Source organism: Daucus carota, chromosome 2 (genome assembly GCF_001625215.2).
Source record: "Daucus carota subsp. sativus chromosome 2, DH1 v3.0, whole genome shotgun sequence".
NCBI classification, from domain to species: Eukaryota; Viridiplantae; Streptophyta; class Magnoliopsida; order Apiales; family Apiaceae; genus Daucus; species Daucus carota.
The window spans coordinates 41,373,368-41,392,272 of record NC_030382.2 but is presented as its reverse complement, the minus strand read 5'-3'; the positions used below and the strand labels follow the sequence as shown (position 1 = coordinate 41,392,272).

Here is an 18,905-nt window from a genome sequence, read left to right as displayed (position 1 = left end):
ACAAAAAATTACCTTAGTACTCTACATAAGATCTTTATTTTAAATAATTATTATTTTTCAAAAAAAAATATTTTGTTTAAAAATAATTGCATATTTTTAACAAAAAATATTAAACACTTTTAAAATACTTAATTCTAAAAAGTAATATACAAATACAGAATATTTCTCAAAATAATTTCATTGTTTTCCTGAAACAAATCTTTTCCTTACAAAATAAATATGGACCAGCACCCCATTTTCGCAAGAAATTTCTTTGGTTTTTATGATTTGAATCAAATGCCTATCATCTTGATTCTTGAGACCCGAGACCATTCTGGGTTTCCGCACCCTCGAATCTAATCATTTAAGATTTATAAACTCATTATAATAACCGGGACTTCATAGACTACTGAAGGCGGAAGAGGAGTTGCAAATAGTACTCATCTATTGTACCTATGTCAGCCCCCAGGATACAAAGAATAATGTTGAACTTGAAAATTATGAAAAATATCTCAGCTATTGTGAGCTGATCATATAAAATCAATTGAAACAGAAATTAGTAACAATAGAAACTTAAATATATAAAACTGCTGAAGGTTTAAAGTCGATGGTTATACATACGTCTGTCTTGAGTCTTTCTTGGATTTAATAGATTCATATTCTTCACTACAGTTTAGCTCTCACTCTTCTATACTCCCTGGCCAGCAGTGGGTAGACAGTACAGCCCGGCCTAGAGCCTCACTGATGAGCCAAGACAACTCATTGTGTGAGAAGCTTCGAGTCGCACGCCACTATCTTAACCCGACCAACTGTTTCTTGGGAATCCTCATTCTTGAAGACTGCATCTTGTAGGATGAAAGTCCAGACATTGTCGCAAAACCTGTAGGTGTGCAGGTGTCCCTGATACATAAATTGACAAGAAGATTTGTCAGAAAATCATATTACAGATTAAGAATTTAAACACTTGTCCAGTTGTCCTTCTGAGACATGAAATTTATTGTGAATTAAAAAGGCAGATCGAACTAACTAACAGCACACAACAATTTAAAGCAGACCTCCCCCAAACTAGTTTTACAATTCTGATTCAATTAAAACTAAATACTCGATAAGCAGTTAGTATACACGATCATTTTTCCAAGTCAATTCTTACAGTTTTCGACAGAGCCAGCACCAGATACTGGTTGACTAATGTGCACAAACACAGTAAAACTTCTAAATGTAAGTCTGCAAGTAGTTACTTTTCTAAATCCAGCCTAATAAAACCAACAACAGATACTTGCTATAGTCCTTCCAAAATGCAAGGATATACATAAACAGGGGCCTAATAAACTAACTATATAAGCTTAGAACTTAGGTTGATATTATTAATGGGATATCGACTGGGGAAGTGGAACAATCAGTTCACATATAAATGACATAGGCATGTAAGTCATCATTTTCAGTTCCAGCTCAAAAGGCCAATATAATATTGTATTGTTTTTCACATATATTTCCCAATTAGTAGTTTATCACATAACAGGCAATGAAGACATGTCACATGACAGATAAAAAGGTAAACAACAAAAAAATCATCAGTAGACAGACACATTAATTGATAAAGTGCAACAGCCAATTCATATATAATGACCAGGCATGTCAGTCTATATTTACTCACGCATCTCATTATGAGATGCCTCACGGCTTAAAGTTCCAATATGCAAAGTTTAAGTACAACAAAGTCTGATAAGTGACCATATAGGGCAAACCTTTGAAAAGTGAATTTTATATACTTGGCACCCATGCTTGCAAGGCAACTCTTACATATGCACTTCATACGATAGCAATTGTAACTTTTATACAGATTAACTTGGACAACATATACCAGCTTCTAAACAAAGGCTGCAACTACTCAACTTTAAAAATAATCCAAATGTCAATTCAACATGCACATGAAACAAAAGATGAATAGATAGACAAACTGCCTGACATGCATTTATTATTTACCTTATTAATAACATACGAGAATCCTAACTGTGACCATTGTTATTAAACGGCTAAACGCACTATGCGCACGGAAGCACAAAGGCCTCCTTGAGAACAAGCACAATGCGCTTACCAGCAGCACAATGCACACACAAGCAGGGATCCATCGAAGATATGTAAAATATACATATATACAGTACATTGTACATATGTATAATATTATAAAAATATGGATATTGTATTTTGTACATGTGCAATATTTTATAGATCTGGATTATAATACATTACAAGCAACATGAATTGTCAGAAAACAGCCAAAAAAGGAAATTTAAAGGTCCGGAATAATTTGAAGTCGTAACACACGTGTCTGAACTGTAAATAAAAAGGAACAATGTACTTCGAATTGCAAATGAACAAAATAAAATGAATAAACCCAAGTAAAAAAATTACTAAAAGGAAGAATTTTTTTAAAAACAAATTAAAAAAGAACAAGAAATATTAAATTGGATTCAAAAGAAGAAGAAAACTTGAAGTACTGAAGTGAACTAGAAGTGTTATATATGTGTGTACATACATATGAGCACAGATAGTCAAATTGCTGCAGGGAGGCAGCATTCGAAGTAGTCAGCTGTTTGTTTTAGAGTTTGGGCATGAGCAGACTCGTATTTGTTTTTGTAATATGATCAAAGTCATTGTGTAACTTAATCAAAGTTACAGAATGTGTGTCTCTTTAACAAAACTGATTGTAACCATTTCTAAGTTCCATATATGGAGTAGCATTCATGTCTAACACCACTACTAAAATGCAATTTCCCACAATACTCCATATAAGGAGTGTCATCAAAATGTTTTAATATGGGCAGCATACAAAATTTGCAGGATAACTTTACATATATCATTATCCAATATTCAACATAACTTATAAAGCAAAAGGCTGTCAATCCTAAAGATCATTTCGTTTCATCTCCGCATTTACCTTGATAGACACTTTGCTCTTAACTTGGCTTTCCAGAGCTTCGGTCATTGACTGCAATATCAACACAACAATAATCCTAAGATGAAATTGTTAACATTATTTACAAAACATGAAGTGTGCATCTCTGTGTGAAGCACATTTATAAATAGGACACATTAGATTAAAAGATACTAAGGATGTGATTTTTGTGTTTGCATATAGGAATGTTAGATTGATAGATACAAAACCTTATCAAACTGAACAAGGACTTGAATTGCAAGCTCGGGACTAAGGACTCCATTATCGACCATCTCATCCAATGTTTCAGTCAAACACATACCGATTGTTGACCTCCTGTAAAGCTCAAAAGTCGCCATTCGTCAATCTGCCAAAACAATAGTCAAATTAATATATTAACACAAGATTAACAGCCTAAATCTAGCAAGAAAACTTTTGTAGGTAATCAAAGATTCCATCACAAACATTTACATAAATAAGGTGCATCTACAGTTTGTTAATGCAAATTATTGGACTCTCTCTCTCTGTCTCTCTATCTCTATCTATCTATCTTTCTTCCTCTTTATCTCTGTATCTCTCCCTATCTCTTTCTCTGTATCTCTCTCTCTCTGTTTCTCTATCTCTTTCTCCATATCTCTAACTCTCTCCCTCTATCCATCTATCTATCTCTGTCATTCCATCTCTTTCTATCTCTCTATCTCTCTACCTCTATCCCTCTATCTCTCTACCTCTATCTACCTCATCTAACTATCCCACACGAGACTGCTTTTATAGTTGCGCATGAAATAAATATATTGTAACAGTGTTTGTTCTACATATAACAAATCTAACAAATCTAACAAATCACAGAAATATAAACACAAGCATGTACAGATGTTCACAGACTCAATTGAAACACTTACGTGTGTGTGTGTGTGTGATGGTGAATTGTGTGCAATTGATATAAACAGATACAAACTAAGCAAATGAGAGAGAGATTGAAATTACAGTTGAGAGCTCAGCGAGATATGAGAGAGGAGCCAGAGGAGGGAGAATAAATTGGGGCTTTTATACCCTAGTTTTGTAGCCGGTGCTTTATATATTGGCGAGATGGATAAGGGAAGATGGAGCGAAAAGACTCAACTAGACTTGCTAAATATGAAGATATTGAGGATAAAATAGGAATTGCACAATTGCACGTTTTTGGATTTGTGCATTGGGCCTAGATTAAGCCTGTTTTAATGCTCGCGTAAATAGGCCCAAGATTATGACCCGTTTCGATTATCTTTCCATGATCGGTAAAGTTGTTAAGGTCATAAGGTGTGTTTGAGGGAGATAAGGGAATGAAATTAAAATGATCAAAAATATATTAAAAGCCATTAGTAATAAGGATTTAGAAATTTTGAAAAAAATAATTGAGCGGAATTTGTTATAACGAGATTTAAGAAGAAATTAAGTGCATGAGAGAATGAACCATGCGAATAAAGCATTCGTTTTCAAATTGAAACCATGATCTTAATATTGTAAGGGTTCAAACGAAGTTAAGAATGAAAATTTTAAATAACGGACTTCCGAATGTGCCAGGCACGAACTAATAAAAAAAAATTCATTTAGGTGAAAAATTTTGATTAGCGGGGATTTTGATGCAGGAGCCAGGAAGGGGCTATCATTTTTACTAGAGTTCGAGTCGATAAAAATTTGTCTCTTAATCAAAAAGTGATTGTTAGTGTGTACACATTAGCACACAGTAAAATATCCGTTTAAATAATTGTGTATAACATTGTTCAAATTTCATTTCCTTTCTTCCAAAATCAAGTTAATTCAATTCAACCAAACACAAACACAAACATTATTTTAATAATTTATTATGTATATATGTTAGGTCGAGATCTGTTACAATAGAATGGACGGAATTGTTCTATTGTTGTTCGAATGTCAGACTGATAAGAACAAACAAACAAAAGTACTTAAATCAACTCAGCTCTTATTGATTTGACAAGAACTATTACAAAACTCTCTCAAAAAACACATACATTCTTAAAAGCTTCTATGTTATAACGATATTACTCGTGATGTTGTATAATCGCAAACCTAATCTCTGTGTTTATATAGTACACAACTACTACAATTACTCACACGATATTCTCGATCAATAATAATCTATTTTTACATATATCACGTATGATAGTATATCTCTCTATTAATAATTATTTAGTATCAATCTTCTTTTTTTTTATGTCAAACTCAATCTCATCCGCATACCGATGATGCTGCATCAGTTTTTGTCAACTGAATTGTTCCTTGTCGCTTCATCATGGTGACCTCCTTATGCATTAATGAATCATCCAACGTAACAATCTCTCCTGATTTATAGAGGTAATTGCATATTGCACCCCCTAACTATCGTTCAAAATGATATTGTACCCATACTTTGAGAAACTCAACTCGCACCCCTTATCTTTATTGTTCAAGCCCGAGATACACCCCCTGCCGTTAACTTCCGTTAACTCAGTGCACTCCGTTAAGTCACTATACATATAATTGCAATTCGGACCCCCTAACTTACGTTCAAAAACGATATTGTACTCATACTTTTGGAAACCCAAATCGCACCACCTATTTTTACATTTCAAGAACGATACGCACCCCCTCCGTTGAATTTCGTTAACTTCCGTTAAAATGTTCATCCGTCTCAATTTACATCTCCATTTTGCTTTTTGAGAAGTCAAATTGACTAGATTTGAGTCCTCAAAAAGTAAAAGGGACATGTAAATTGAGGCGGAGGAGTATTTTAACGGAAGTTAACGAAATTCAACGGAGGGTGTGCGTATCGTTTTTGAACGTAAGTTAGGTGGTCTGAATTGCAATTACCTGTATAGTGATTTAACGGAGTGTACAGAGTTAACGGAAGTTAACGGCAGTGGGTGCATCTCGGACTTGAACAATAAAGATAAGGGTGCGAGTTGAGTTTCTCAAAGTATGGGTACAATATTGTTTTTGAACGATAGTTAGGGGATGCGATATGCAATTAACTCTGATTTATACTTTTGTGAAATAAAGCATAAATCACATGATATTTAAATAGTAGCGAGCACGATTGGATAGCCCAGTGGTGGGTTTATCCTCTGTTGTCCCGGGACACCCGGGTTCGACTCTGGCTCACCCCGAGATTTATTAGAACAGATACTAATTTGTAAGGCATATAAGCCTGCATTGTAAAAAAAAAAAAATAGTAGCAAAATTTACCAAAATCCAAAATAATATACTTTCTTCTATTTTCAAACAAAAGTCTTTTGACTTTTTGACACACACTTCTAAAATTTTAAGACTGCATAGTTGAAATCATTATCTTCAGAATTTTATTTTTTTTATTAAAACTTTATGATTAATATTATAATTCAAAAAAAGAATTTTTTGATTCTAGCTATACGGTCGAAAGATAAAAGCATGTCAAAAAATAAAACGATCTATATTTCAAACGGTGGGAGTAAGTTACAGGCTTACAGCATTACTTCAATTATATTATGATAAATATTTTTTGTTGTTGTAAATTTGGGACTGGTCGGAAAGATCTATTGAAGGCAGGAAAAAGGGAAAATTAAAAAGATGAAAAGAAGGGCAAAAGGCTGTTTATAGAATCTCCTTTCGAAAGTAAAAGTAACTTTTATGTTGTGGACACTGGACAAGCATGCATTATATACGCACACAGAAGAAATGTCCGGCTCACAAACTTTAATGTTTTACCCTTTTCTTTTCGTTTTCTTGTCATATTTTCAAACAAAGCCTGCACCTTCATCACTTGATCCACCAGGGGAATGTTTTGCAACACCTTCAACACGCTCACGCTCACTTTCTTCCCCTCGTTTATACCCTTAGAGCAAGTCCAATCAGGGTCGGCTCAACTAAACATGAGGCCCTAAGCAAGATTTTAGTGGAGACCCTTTTTTCATATATAAAAATATTTTTATTTCATTTCATATATAAATTTATATATTATTTGTATTAATACTTTTTTATGTAATACTTATTTTTTATATTTGAAATAGTTTATATATTGTTCTTTTTATTTTTTTAGTTTTCGTATATTAATATAACATTTAACTAAATAAATTTTAGAAAAGTATTATTACACAAAAGATAGAAATCACATAATTTATAATAACTTAAGGGTTATAAAAAATAAAAACATATATTTTTTATTTAAAAAGTGTGTTTATTAAATTTATTAAGTACTTAGACATATCACTGAAAAATTCAAAATCATTTGCTTTATCTAATTCTCATTTTTTTTATTTAATCTTATTTATATTTATTAATATTTTATTATGACTATTTAGTATTTTTGTTTTAAAATACAATAATCCATATTTCTTTTAAATATGTTTTCATATATACAAATCAATATTTAACTATTATAACCTAATTTAAAAAAAAACTATTATAACCTAAACATATATATATAATTATAAAAAAATTGGGGCCTCTTTGAGGCTTGGGGGCCCTAAGCGACCGCTTAGTTGGCTTCACTGTTGAGCCGGCCCTGAGTCCAATAGGTGTGCTTAATCAAGTCTTAAATCCAAAAATAGGGAATATGAGATAAAATTGCACTCCAACACTATGCTAGTGATGTGCTAAATCACTAGCACAAGCCTCTCCTTCCCTATTTTTAGAATATGCTAGCCACTTCTAAACTATTTTTATCATTAAAATATTCATTTCCCTCTCTCCTCCACATCATTTCCCTCTCTTTTTTGTCCACTTTCACTAAGTCTTTAATATTATTATAATAATAGGGAATGAATATAGGTAGTACTATTGGAGCTCATGTGCTAAATCTTGTGCTAAATCACTAAGACATATTATTTTATAATATTTTTAGGGAACCTCTTAGCATAGTGTTGGACTTGCTCTTATGTACAAACACATAATAATATTATGAAATGAATTAATAACTCACATATATCATTACTGATACGGGAAATCGGAACTCATTGATTCATATATCGATTCAGAATTTATTACAGTTTTTTTTTGATAAATTAAATTGAAGTATAACCATAAATTGATAAAAATATATTTAAAAATTAACCAAATTTTTAAAACACTCACGTGAAAAGACGTTAACTAGTTCATACTCCCGTCTCTCTCATTTCTTTACAGTTACTATTTTGGGATGTCCCTCTCATTTTTTCTATAAATAGTAAGTTTTTCTCATTATTACACCCACTATCTTCCCCTACTATCTCAACTATTACACCCACTTAGGGCTGAGCAAAACCGAACCGAACCGGAATAACCGAACCGTCGAAATTCGGTTCGGTTCGGTTTGGAATTTTTTAAAACTCCGGTTAGTTCGGTTTTCGGTTTTAACCAAACTAAAAGTTCGGTTCGGTCCGGTTTCTGAAAGTATAATTTCGGTTTAACCGAAATAACCGAAGTTTTTTTTTTATATTTTTTAAAATTATATTTATATATAATATTAATAATAATAATCAAATACTAGATAAGTAGGTAGTAAAGTATGTAATATCTAATATGTTAAAGTTACTTGAGTCGATCTCCTCTCCTGAATCCCTATTGCGACTACCTCCACTGCCTTCTTCAGAGTTCCGATTCAAGCTTTATTCACCCTTAACATCTGATTCAAGTTTCAGTGATTCACCCTTCACATCTTTTATACTTCAGTTCAGTGGGTTTGTTTAATTGCTGATGTGTAGTGCTTAATGGCTGCTGTGAAAGTTTATGTACGAACTTTTTGATGGGTGTTACTATGAACCAGTTTAATTTTATCTTTTTTATGTATTCTTTTTATTTTAGCTGAAGTTTTTTTTTTAATATAAAGTTCGGTTTTAACCGAACCGAACCGTAAAAACCGAAGTATTTTCGGTTCGGTTCGGTTTTCGACCGAACCGACCGTTTGCTCAGCCCTACACCCACTACTTTCCTCTACTATCTCAAATCTATTATTAAATATTTATAGGTCCCACCACTTTACCTACTTTTCATCTAACTTTACTCATTTTTTATACATTGTCTTGCTCTCCGTATCCCCCTCCAATGTAAAGAATTAAGGGGGACGGAGGGAGTAATAATTTAAACATAATAATTATTTTTCGAAAATTCGAAACACATGCAAACAGTCGGGTAAAAAATTTTCGGGAATTCGAAACGCATGCAAACAGTAAAAATGAAGAACACAGGCAATCGATCTTGGGTAGATCTTGAAGGTGGTCCCAGAACATAGGTAGGTTAAGACATAGTTTACGAATACCCATGCAGCAAGCATATTACATACTCCATCTCCATGACTGTGCTAATTTGACGTACATTTGACCGTATTCTATATTCTCTTCCACCCAACCAGTGACATATACACACACAAGAAATGGCTACTATATACACCTAGACCTATCACAATATATAAAGTGGTCCAGTCTTTCTTCAAGATGTGAGATTCTGCAGCAGAAGCAGAGCCTGCCCCTCATCATCATCACTTGTAAACACTATTCTCCTCCTGCCTTTTTCTTTTACTTTTTTCACAATCAATACCTATTCCCAATCACCTCCTTTCTGTTTTAGGGTTTCTCAAAACTCTCTCTTCTTTTCTCCCCAGATTTAAATAGTGTTCCATACATAATTATCTTTTTTTAGCTTTTTCTTAAAATGTACAGAGCATCTCCAAGAGCCTCCTTGTTGGCTCCTAAATATAATATAAAAAATGTGGCTCTTAGCAATTTAGAACAAAGTTAAGAGTGTAAACTCCAACAATACTCTCTACATCTCTTCTCTATTTAATATTTTATTCATATATTGGGCTCCACTACAACAAAAGAGAGTGAAAGATGGAGATGAATTGGAGGGAAAGATTTTTTTATTGTAAAAAAATAAGTTAGGAGCCATGTGGTGGCTCTTAACTTTGAGGAGAGAGGAGAGAGAAACAAGAGGCTCTTAAGCCACTTAAGAGTCTCTTGGAGCAACATTTTTCCCCTCCCTCCTCAAATCTCAAGTTAGGATCCTAAATAAAGAGTCTTTTGGAGATGCTCTAATTATTTGGTGACTTGGCTAATTTATGTCATTCAGAGTTAGATAATTGCATTATGAAGAGTACTTTAAAGTCTAAAGCTATACCTATATATACCAGATGATGCTATGAACAGCTGATTCAGTTTCTTTCTTTATGTCAATACATATAGCTACTGGTAGCATGATAAACCTATATATTAATTATTACATCAATTTAACTATGGTCCTGTTTGAAAGTTAGAGGTTTGGAGCAAAATTAGAAGTTTGGGGTGGTTTGGAGGTTTGACCGCTAGAATCCGTTAATATAACTATATAAGTGTTTGATAGTTAGCTGATTGAAATAGAGGTTTGGACCCAAAACGCTAATTTTAAAAAAGCTACTTTAAGGAGCTTTTTGGGTTAGAGGTTTTGATTTTTTTCAGAAAAAGATAATCAATCAGCTATTTACCAAACAGTTTTACGAAAAACAGCTAATTAAATTGCTAGTCAAAACATCTAATTCAATCCGCTAACAGCTAACTGCTAATCCTCAAACAGGGCCTATATCTATAAATTCAGGATTTACAGAAAATATATTGAAATGTTTTTGGATAAATCAAATTTCTTTAATCAAATAAGAACATGATCAGTAAAATATTTATTAAAATATAAATTGTGATATAATCAGGAATTTTTAGAACCATGTTCATACGTAATAATACTGTGAAATCAGCTGTCACTAAGATTTTTCTTCAATAAAAACACAGATCACTGTTAGATGAACAAATAAGGCTTAAATATTGACATCACTTATCATATAAAACAAACATCTTCACGGAAAGGGTAATGAATTATACGGAAAGAATACACCCTAATTTATTTATTTTCGAGTAAGTCTATATTAATTCCAGTACGGTAATGTTAAGTACGTACCCTCTTTTAAACATGTATAAATTAATATTAAAGATGTATAAATAAATGCTTTCAGACACCTTGAAATTTATAGAGATTTATAACCTTAAACTCAAGAAGTATTAGAGCTTCTGTGATAGAATTCAAATTCGAACTCTATCATGCAGGCTGCAGCAGACAATTTTTCTTTAAACAATAATTAAATTCGAACAAACCTCTGTGATTTGGTTTTTCAAATACATAATTAACATGAACTAATGTTCTTAAAGGACAACCTAATTATAGGTAAACTTTTTGCACTGCTCCTTCTTGAAGAAAAGGACAGAGGCAAATGGCTATCCCTATAGGCTATAACTCTATAAAAGGCTATAATCATTTCAGAACTTGTACATTAACAAAACTCCAATTTACAAGCCTAAAGTTGACAATAAGCTCATACATCAAGATATAAACCCTTGTGAATGTTCATTATACTCCATAATTATCATAAAATAATGTTAACCATCACAAATGTAGGTTTAATTGCAGATCAACTTCTGGTTCAAACTCATACAATAACTAATCTGTTGCTCACAGAGATTACCAAGATTCACAGATATAAAACAAGGCCGGTGTGAACAATATGTATGTGACAGAGATAGCCAAGCAATCAATAATTGCATTCTTATTTGTGAGACATTACAAAGATAGTCTAGCTAGCTAGATAGCTTAATCAAACAATATCAAGGAGGCTTCACACTCTACACAACCTGCATTTCTTTCCAATGCTACCCCTCATGACAACATCAAATAACTAAGCTCCATTGCTATAAACAAGCAAAGAAAAGGACACATGCAGTCACCATTTAATATCATCAAGCACAAAATCTTTTGCTTGGCTTGTGACTACAAAATATAACTAGCTACCAGTTGCAGATAGGGTTTAATCTTCACCCTATATGCATTCTCCAAATCTCACCCTCATAGCTCATCAACATACTATTCATCAGAGAATAAGTATAGCTAGGTTTTCTGAAAACTATACATTCATAGGTTAAAGAAAGCAACTTATTAGTACTATCATAAGTTAATATTATAAAAAAGTAAAAAAAAACATGGGAAAACTGAAAATGTAGTCATAGACAGAGTGGAAGTGTAATTACTCAAGTTAGTTGGGGAAGATGAGAAATTTCCACAGGCCAAGTAAATATACTAGGTAGTAGGTTTTTACATGGGGAATGTGAGGAGTTTTCAAGTTGACATACAGATTAAACATATACTACTCCTTACAAGATGTGATTTATCAGTCTTACACTATATCATTTCCCAGGATATATCATTATGAAATATGTCATTTCCCAGAAGCAGACCTAATAGTAGTATTATGAACCACTAGTCATTTCTATGATTGTACTACACATATATCCTCTGTAAACATAAACATCACATCAACATGTAAAAACCCTAACTAAAAGGAAGAAGATAAAATCTAGTTTTACAATGTTGCCCTTTATCAATGTAACATAAAATTAGCACAAAAAAGAGATGAGAAATGTAAAGATATATACGATATGATAATTATGCTTGGCTCCTCATACGCCATTCACGGAGGCACCGAGTTGTCGATGAGATCTGCAAGTGGCATACAGGGAGCCAGGCATATGTATATGTATATACCTCTAGCTATGTCGCATCATGTAATGCGCAAGTTGGAGCGGAATTACCTTACTGGGGGATGTTACTTTCAGCGAGATGAAGAAAGAGGATGAAAGGGATAGCTCAATTTAGGGAGGAAGAGAAAGAGAGAGAGAGAGAGAGAGAGAGAGAGATGTGAAAGAAGCTGGAGAGATTGGGAGAGAATCTGGAGAGAGAGAGATTGGAAGAGATGTGAAAGAAGCTGGAGAGATTGGGAGAGATTAGGCTAGGGTGTTTATAAAAATGAGAAACCTAGGTGTGTATATATAATAGAGAAGCCCCACAAAGTTGAGAGTGAGAATGAACAAGATGAAACGGCATGGGCAAAGAGGGACAACCAAGGGAAGCAGATTAGCTCTAAGACTATGATTTGGGTAATCTTGGTGGGGTTGTCACAAATTGTTGTAGAGGGAATGAAGGAGGATGTGGGGTTCGAGTTGCACCCCATAGTCTCCCCACTAAATATAGACAAGAGAGAGAATAGAAAGAATGTTTCTAAGGAGAGAGAGAGGGAGAGAGATGGAGTAGCAGTAACCATGCAATTTCCCAAGAGCCTCATTGTTTATGGTGGGTTTTGAATTCTCTCTTCTTTTTCCGGGTCAGTAAAGCAAATGCTGCTTTTTCTCTTCAGAAGTGCCTTTGTCTGGGAGTGCTTGGACTACATGGATTCCTCTTCGCTACTTACTTTCTTTCTTTAAATATACATAAAGTGAAAAAGATAGACCATAACCATAATTTGTTATCTTCTCTTCTCCTTCCGCCCCTTCTGTACAATATTGTATATATTATGTGCGTGTCTTATTCTTCGCTCTTTTTCTCCTTTTTTATAAATATTAATTACACCCCGTTTTAACAGATGTTATTCCTTCTTTCTTGTTCAACCTCGTGTTCTTAATTTTTATGAGTCAAGAAATTCCTAGGCCAACTGGACCACCTTGTATAGTTTCTTGTCTGAAAGGTAGTAAAAAGGATACTTCTTGCCTCAACAACCATAGTCAATTCATTAATATAAAGACTTTCTCATCACCTAGTTTTTATTTATTAATTCAAGAAAAATTCGTAAAAATATATGTCTTTTTTTTTGACAAAAAAATATATGTCTTTTTAAAAAAAAATGTATGGTCAAAATTACATATAAGATTGTCAAATTGATTTTCGTGTTACAACAGTTGCAATTCATGTGGTATACAAGATTATACCGTGTATTTGGAAAAAAAAATTACAATTTTGTTATTTTTAAAAAAGCTATAGTATGATATAATATACTCTTAATTAATTACTAAGTCTCATGTCGTCACATGCTAAGTCAAATATTTTCAAAATTCTTTTCAGTTTTAACCAATTTAATTGTATAAGAAATCGTAAAAAACATTAATTCTCCCGATCTTGCCCGTCAAAATTAGAATTCAACTTCGTTATGTTTAAATGGATCATACATTTAGCGGATACAGCTCTAAAATAAACTAAACATTTGATTGGTCGATATATATAAACATGATTCATATAAGGGACTTGAAAATATTTAATTTCTTAGAGCATCTTAATCATTGATAACCCTTAGTTAAATAGTGAATTGAGATATTATCAATAAAAAAATTTAATCAACAGCTCGAAAAACTCATACTCCAACTATACGGAGCTGTTGTCTATAATTTTAACCAACCTCCAATGGATGGTTAAATTTGTTGAACCTCTACATGTCTGTAAAAAAACTGTAGGAAGATTGCACATCATTTATTAACATGCTAAACTGATATATTCAATTTTAATAATCTAAAATATTAATAACATACCACTTTTAAATTATAGCCAACTAATATAGCCAATACCATTAAAGCAAAATGTTTTAGAGGTTTAACAAATTTTACATAATATCTTAATTACAGATGCAATTAATTAGTCAACCATTATAGCCAACGCTGTTGGAGAAGCTATACACCTGTATGCTTCTTCCCTGGCCAATGCGCATTGCCTTTTGGACGACAATTCACCCTACTTCTACTCTATATTTGTTAGAAAAGACTCTACGTGTTTAGGAGAATTACGTAGAAGGACAAACCTTTGATTACAGTTTACAGACCACTTCAATTTTCGACTAATATTTAGTAACCACTTCAATTTTATTTGATTCATTTAAACTACTACAATATTCTGGGAGTAACCAACTTGTCCTAAATCACAGTTAGGCAAAATGGCATTCCCGTCCCTTCTTATCTCGAATTTCTTTTTAAGATGTGACTCCATTTTTAATCTGTTATCACCTTAAATTAGGCCTGTAAATGGATCGGATATCCGATCCGATCCGACCCGATCCGTGGTTAAATATATGGATATGGATTCTTATTAAAAAAATCCGATCTGCTAATAATCCAATCCGATAATAATCCGGTCCGATAAAGAATGGATATGGATATGGTCAAATCCGATCGGTTTACGATCCGATCCGATCCATACTTACTATATTTATATATTTTATATTATATTATATTATAATATAATATATTATATTAATATAATACATATATACAAAATAAGAATTTCTAAAAATACAAGACAGAACCCTAAATCATGTTTTCTTATAACCGATCAGCTCCTCTTGAGTCTTGACCTGTCTCTCACTCTTATTCCGGTTAATCTAATAATCACTCTTGTGTAGAGTGAGTATTAACACAAGAGAGCTAAACTCTTCCACTTAACGCCTACTCAATCACTTAGTTCTGTATTTAAGACATATTTATTGATTTTAATCCTTATTAATAGAAGAGCAGACCATAATTTGCTTCCTCCAAAAGTATTAAGCAACTTATTTATTATTTTTCTATTTACTTGATACATTCTATGTTGAAGGTTTTATAGGAATAATCAATAAAAAATTTCAGTTGCATTTTTATTAATAACATGAAACTGCAGACTTTACTTTACTGCTTTATTAGTTCTTTTTTGTGTGTGTTACGTTAAAATTCATGAATTAATATAGTTAGAAAATATTATTTTTTTCTGTATGGAAGGTTGAAAAATTGTACACGGTGAAAAAATATATTTCATAATTTTTAGTGGATCGGATCTCCGATCCGATTATCCATGATCCGAATGGACCGGATATGGATTGACCTGTAAAATATCCGACTTTTGATCCGATCCGATCCGAATCCGATAAAATTAAATGGATTAGGATATGGATTTAGCTACATCCGATCCAAATCCGATCCATTTACATGCCTACCTTAAATGATGTGATGGTCATGAATAGACTCCAAAATTTAATATTGATGCACGAAAATATGAAAATATATATTCTCTCGTTTCATGGGATGGTTTAAGTTACATGTTTGCATGTACACCGAGACTTGTATAAATATAATTTTATAATTCTTTTTAAATTATTCTTTTAAATAAAAGTTTAAATGTCAAATTTTTATTCAGAAAGAAAATTTTAAAAAATATATATATTTTATAAAAGTATCAAAATTCGTGTAAAAAAATAATGTAAAGAACTTCCTGGAACAAAAGGAGTATTATATTTAGTGTGGCACATTAATTTTCCATTTACATATATGAACACCACAAGAAAAACGGCTATTTTCGACCGTTACCGGTTGTAAGGCATTTTCAATCAGAATTGGATGGTTGAAAATGACTGCTTTTCGTGCGGTGGAAATAACATGATATGAATATGTTATATAACATTCGTATCATGTTATGTTTTGGATTCATTTTTGTTAGCAGAACATACCGGCTTATATTATACAATACCCTAACAGTAATATTAAATTATTAATCCAATTCATAAGACCTAGGGTATACCGTCTCAACCGGTATGTGAGTTACATTATGCGCAGATGGACTAGCAAATACAATTGACACTTTCTCGAAATGTTTGAGACCATCACCACAAGCTTTCACCACTTTTTAATTCATTATAAAAGTCATTTTTCATTTTATTTTTAATGATTAAAAATCTACTTCCTATCTTTTCCACTCTTTCCCATATTCTCAATATTGTAATTCTACTACTAGATTTTCAATTTATATTATAATACAAAAATAAAGATTATTATATTTTTTTGAAATAATATAAAGATTATTTTTGAATTGTCATTGAATATTCTCAATTTTTAGAAATTAAATTAGTTAAAATAAATTTAAAGAATCACCGCAACAGTGTTGACAAGCTCCGGCAATAGTAAATTCTGCAAAAATCAAAATTCAACTAGCTTAGTTGGTCAAACAAAAGTAAAAGACTACAGTGTCGAGATTGGACGAGATGAATGATTAGAATAACACACATCATGCCGGGTCCTCTCTGCCGTACCTTAATTCCGGAGAATTTTCACGTCCCGTATTGTCACTCAAAAGTTACACAAATTAACACCAATCTGCCCCCCACCTCCCAAAAGATTCACCCAGATCATTTTCTGCTCTCTGCTACCACATTCTATGGCTATGAATCAAGTTTACAAACATAATAATGCATGCGTGCATGTGTTCAAATCAGAAATTCATGGATTGTAATGGATCAGACAAGGTAGATTTCCTCTTCCAATTATTTGAACTAAAATATTTATTATATATAGTCCAAAGAAATATATGTACCTTTCAAATTTAGAGTTTAAATAGAAATAATTCATAGTTCGGAAATATAAGTACCATTTGGTCAAACACAAACTTAACTAGAGAAGTGGAGCAAAAGTGAGAACTAAATAAGTTGATAAAGTGTTTGGAAAAGAGAAGTTAGGATTTTCAGCTTCATAAAAGTAATTCTACTTCTCTACACAAACAATCAAGAAAAGCAAAAGCCGAAGCTGCTCCCGACAAACAAAACACGCCCATAGTATTGCTAATTTTTTAAAGAACAATTTGAAAATAATTGTATGATCTTATGTTACAGTCAAAATCTAAGTGATGGGAGCAATGGAGGTATAGCTGTGAATATAAGGACACCAATCGAATATTAGGGTTTGACATAGAGACAACAAAGCAGTCAGAAAATGTGCACTACACTTGTCTATGCTATGTTTACCTTAGTGCTTGGTTGTATTCCCATCAAAATTTATACCTCCTGTGCTTAGAATTTAGGTCATGGGTATTGGGTAAAATCTTCTGACATTATTATTTATTTATTTATTTAATTTCAGAAGTACACTATATAAGATTTGACAGGACCTAAGTAAGATTCTTGCTCTTACTGCTATTGTGGTTAAAAATGTTTTAAACCTCAGAAGTTAGATCTATTTTTACTTCAAATTATATTTATAGACTGTATTCATGTGAATTGTTAATTTATTATTTAAATCCAGAATATTCACAAACAATGTTATTTGATAACATGTGTGTATCACCTAAGTAACACGTATTTAGAGTCCTCAAAACATTTCAATTAAATTAGCCATGATAATTTCATGTGATTCTTAAACATTCTTTTGGAAAAAAAGAGAGTAACTAGTTTGAAATTCAAGTAACGACTGAACATAATACTAAACGAGGTCACGTTGTCACTTACTCTAAAATAAATGCTATATGATCGGATAGAGCTTGACTCGTTAAATGAACTGAATTCGTGTAAAGGTTCCGACTCATTTAATTAAATGAAGCGGTTCAACTCTACTTGTGAAATTAACCGAGTCTAGTTGGGCAGAGGTTTAGTCTCAATTAAGTATAAAATTATACCAGCTGGCATGCTCGACTCGCTAAAATCAGATCGTTTAAACGAGTCGAATTCGGACGGAGGTTTAGGCTTGATTAGCTAAACGAGCCTGATCAGCTCGACTCGAATAAGGCTGGGTTCGAAAGTCATGTTACTCGACTCCCATTACAGCCCTATGACCGGACTTTGAAAGAAAAAACACATATGGTTGGTCTTGGTCACGATCACAGTTTGAACATCCGCTAATTTCTCAGCTGGTCCGCAGCTGATTGATAAGCGTACCAAAGGGATTTTAATCATGAGCAGGATTTATATAGGATAAAGACAACAATTAACCTCAACAGAATTAGTACTGCTAATCATCTCAATCACATTCTTAAGCTCTAATTGCATGTGGAAAAACACTTTGATATGTGGTGAAAGTCAAAGAAAGATCAAAGGAAAACAGACAGAATTTATATTATAAAGAAAGTATGAAGTTGATAGTAGAAGTAGCCAAGTAGGCTCCAGGTGATTAAAAAAATGTAACAAGTCAAGTCAATAAAATGATTTTCCACTAGATAAAAAGAAATGATTATTCAACTTGGAGAAAAGTTGACAAAACCGGTAACATGCTTTGTCTACGTTGATTAGACGAATCGCTCAAAAAAAGTAATTCGGCTACAAGATCATATTTGCGGTCAAAATAGGTTACTACGGTCAGTTTCAGAAGAAAAAATAATTCGTGAGTTCAAAATTTGTCAGTTTGAAAATGATATATTTGTTATTTAATTAAGAAAT

General features: G+C 32.6%; 1 protein-coding gene and 1 long non-coding RNA gene across 2 annotated transcripts; both read right to left on the bottom strand.

Moving 5' to 3' along the window:
- Window positions 1–450: 450 nt before the first annotated feature.
- Window positions 451–4,028, bottom strand: LOC108206481 (transcription initiation factor IIA subunit 2). The gene is made up of 4 exons (XM_017376794.2): window positions 3,902–4,028; window positions 3,145–3,281; window positions 2,918–2,968; window positions 451–879 (listed from the first exon to the last, which is right to left on the bottom strand). The coding sequence occupies exons 2-4, from the start codon at window positions 3,271–3,273 to the stop codon at window positions 739–741; spliced, it is 321 nt and encodes a 106-aa protein (XP_017232283.1). The 5' UTR covers window positions 3,274–3,281; window positions 3,902–4,028; the 3' UTR covers window positions 451–738.
- Window positions 4,029–9,123: 5,095 nt separating this feature from the next.
- Window positions 9,124–13,240, bottom strand: LOC108208196 (uncharacterized). Its single transcript, XR_001804273.2, has 2 exons — window positions 12,511–13,240; window positions 9,124–11,825 (listed from the first exon to the last, which is right to left on the bottom strand). It is a non-coding gene; the product is annotated as an uncharacterized LOC108208196 (long non-coding RNA).
- Between the last annotated feature and the right edge of the window lie 5,665 nt (window positions 13,241–18,905).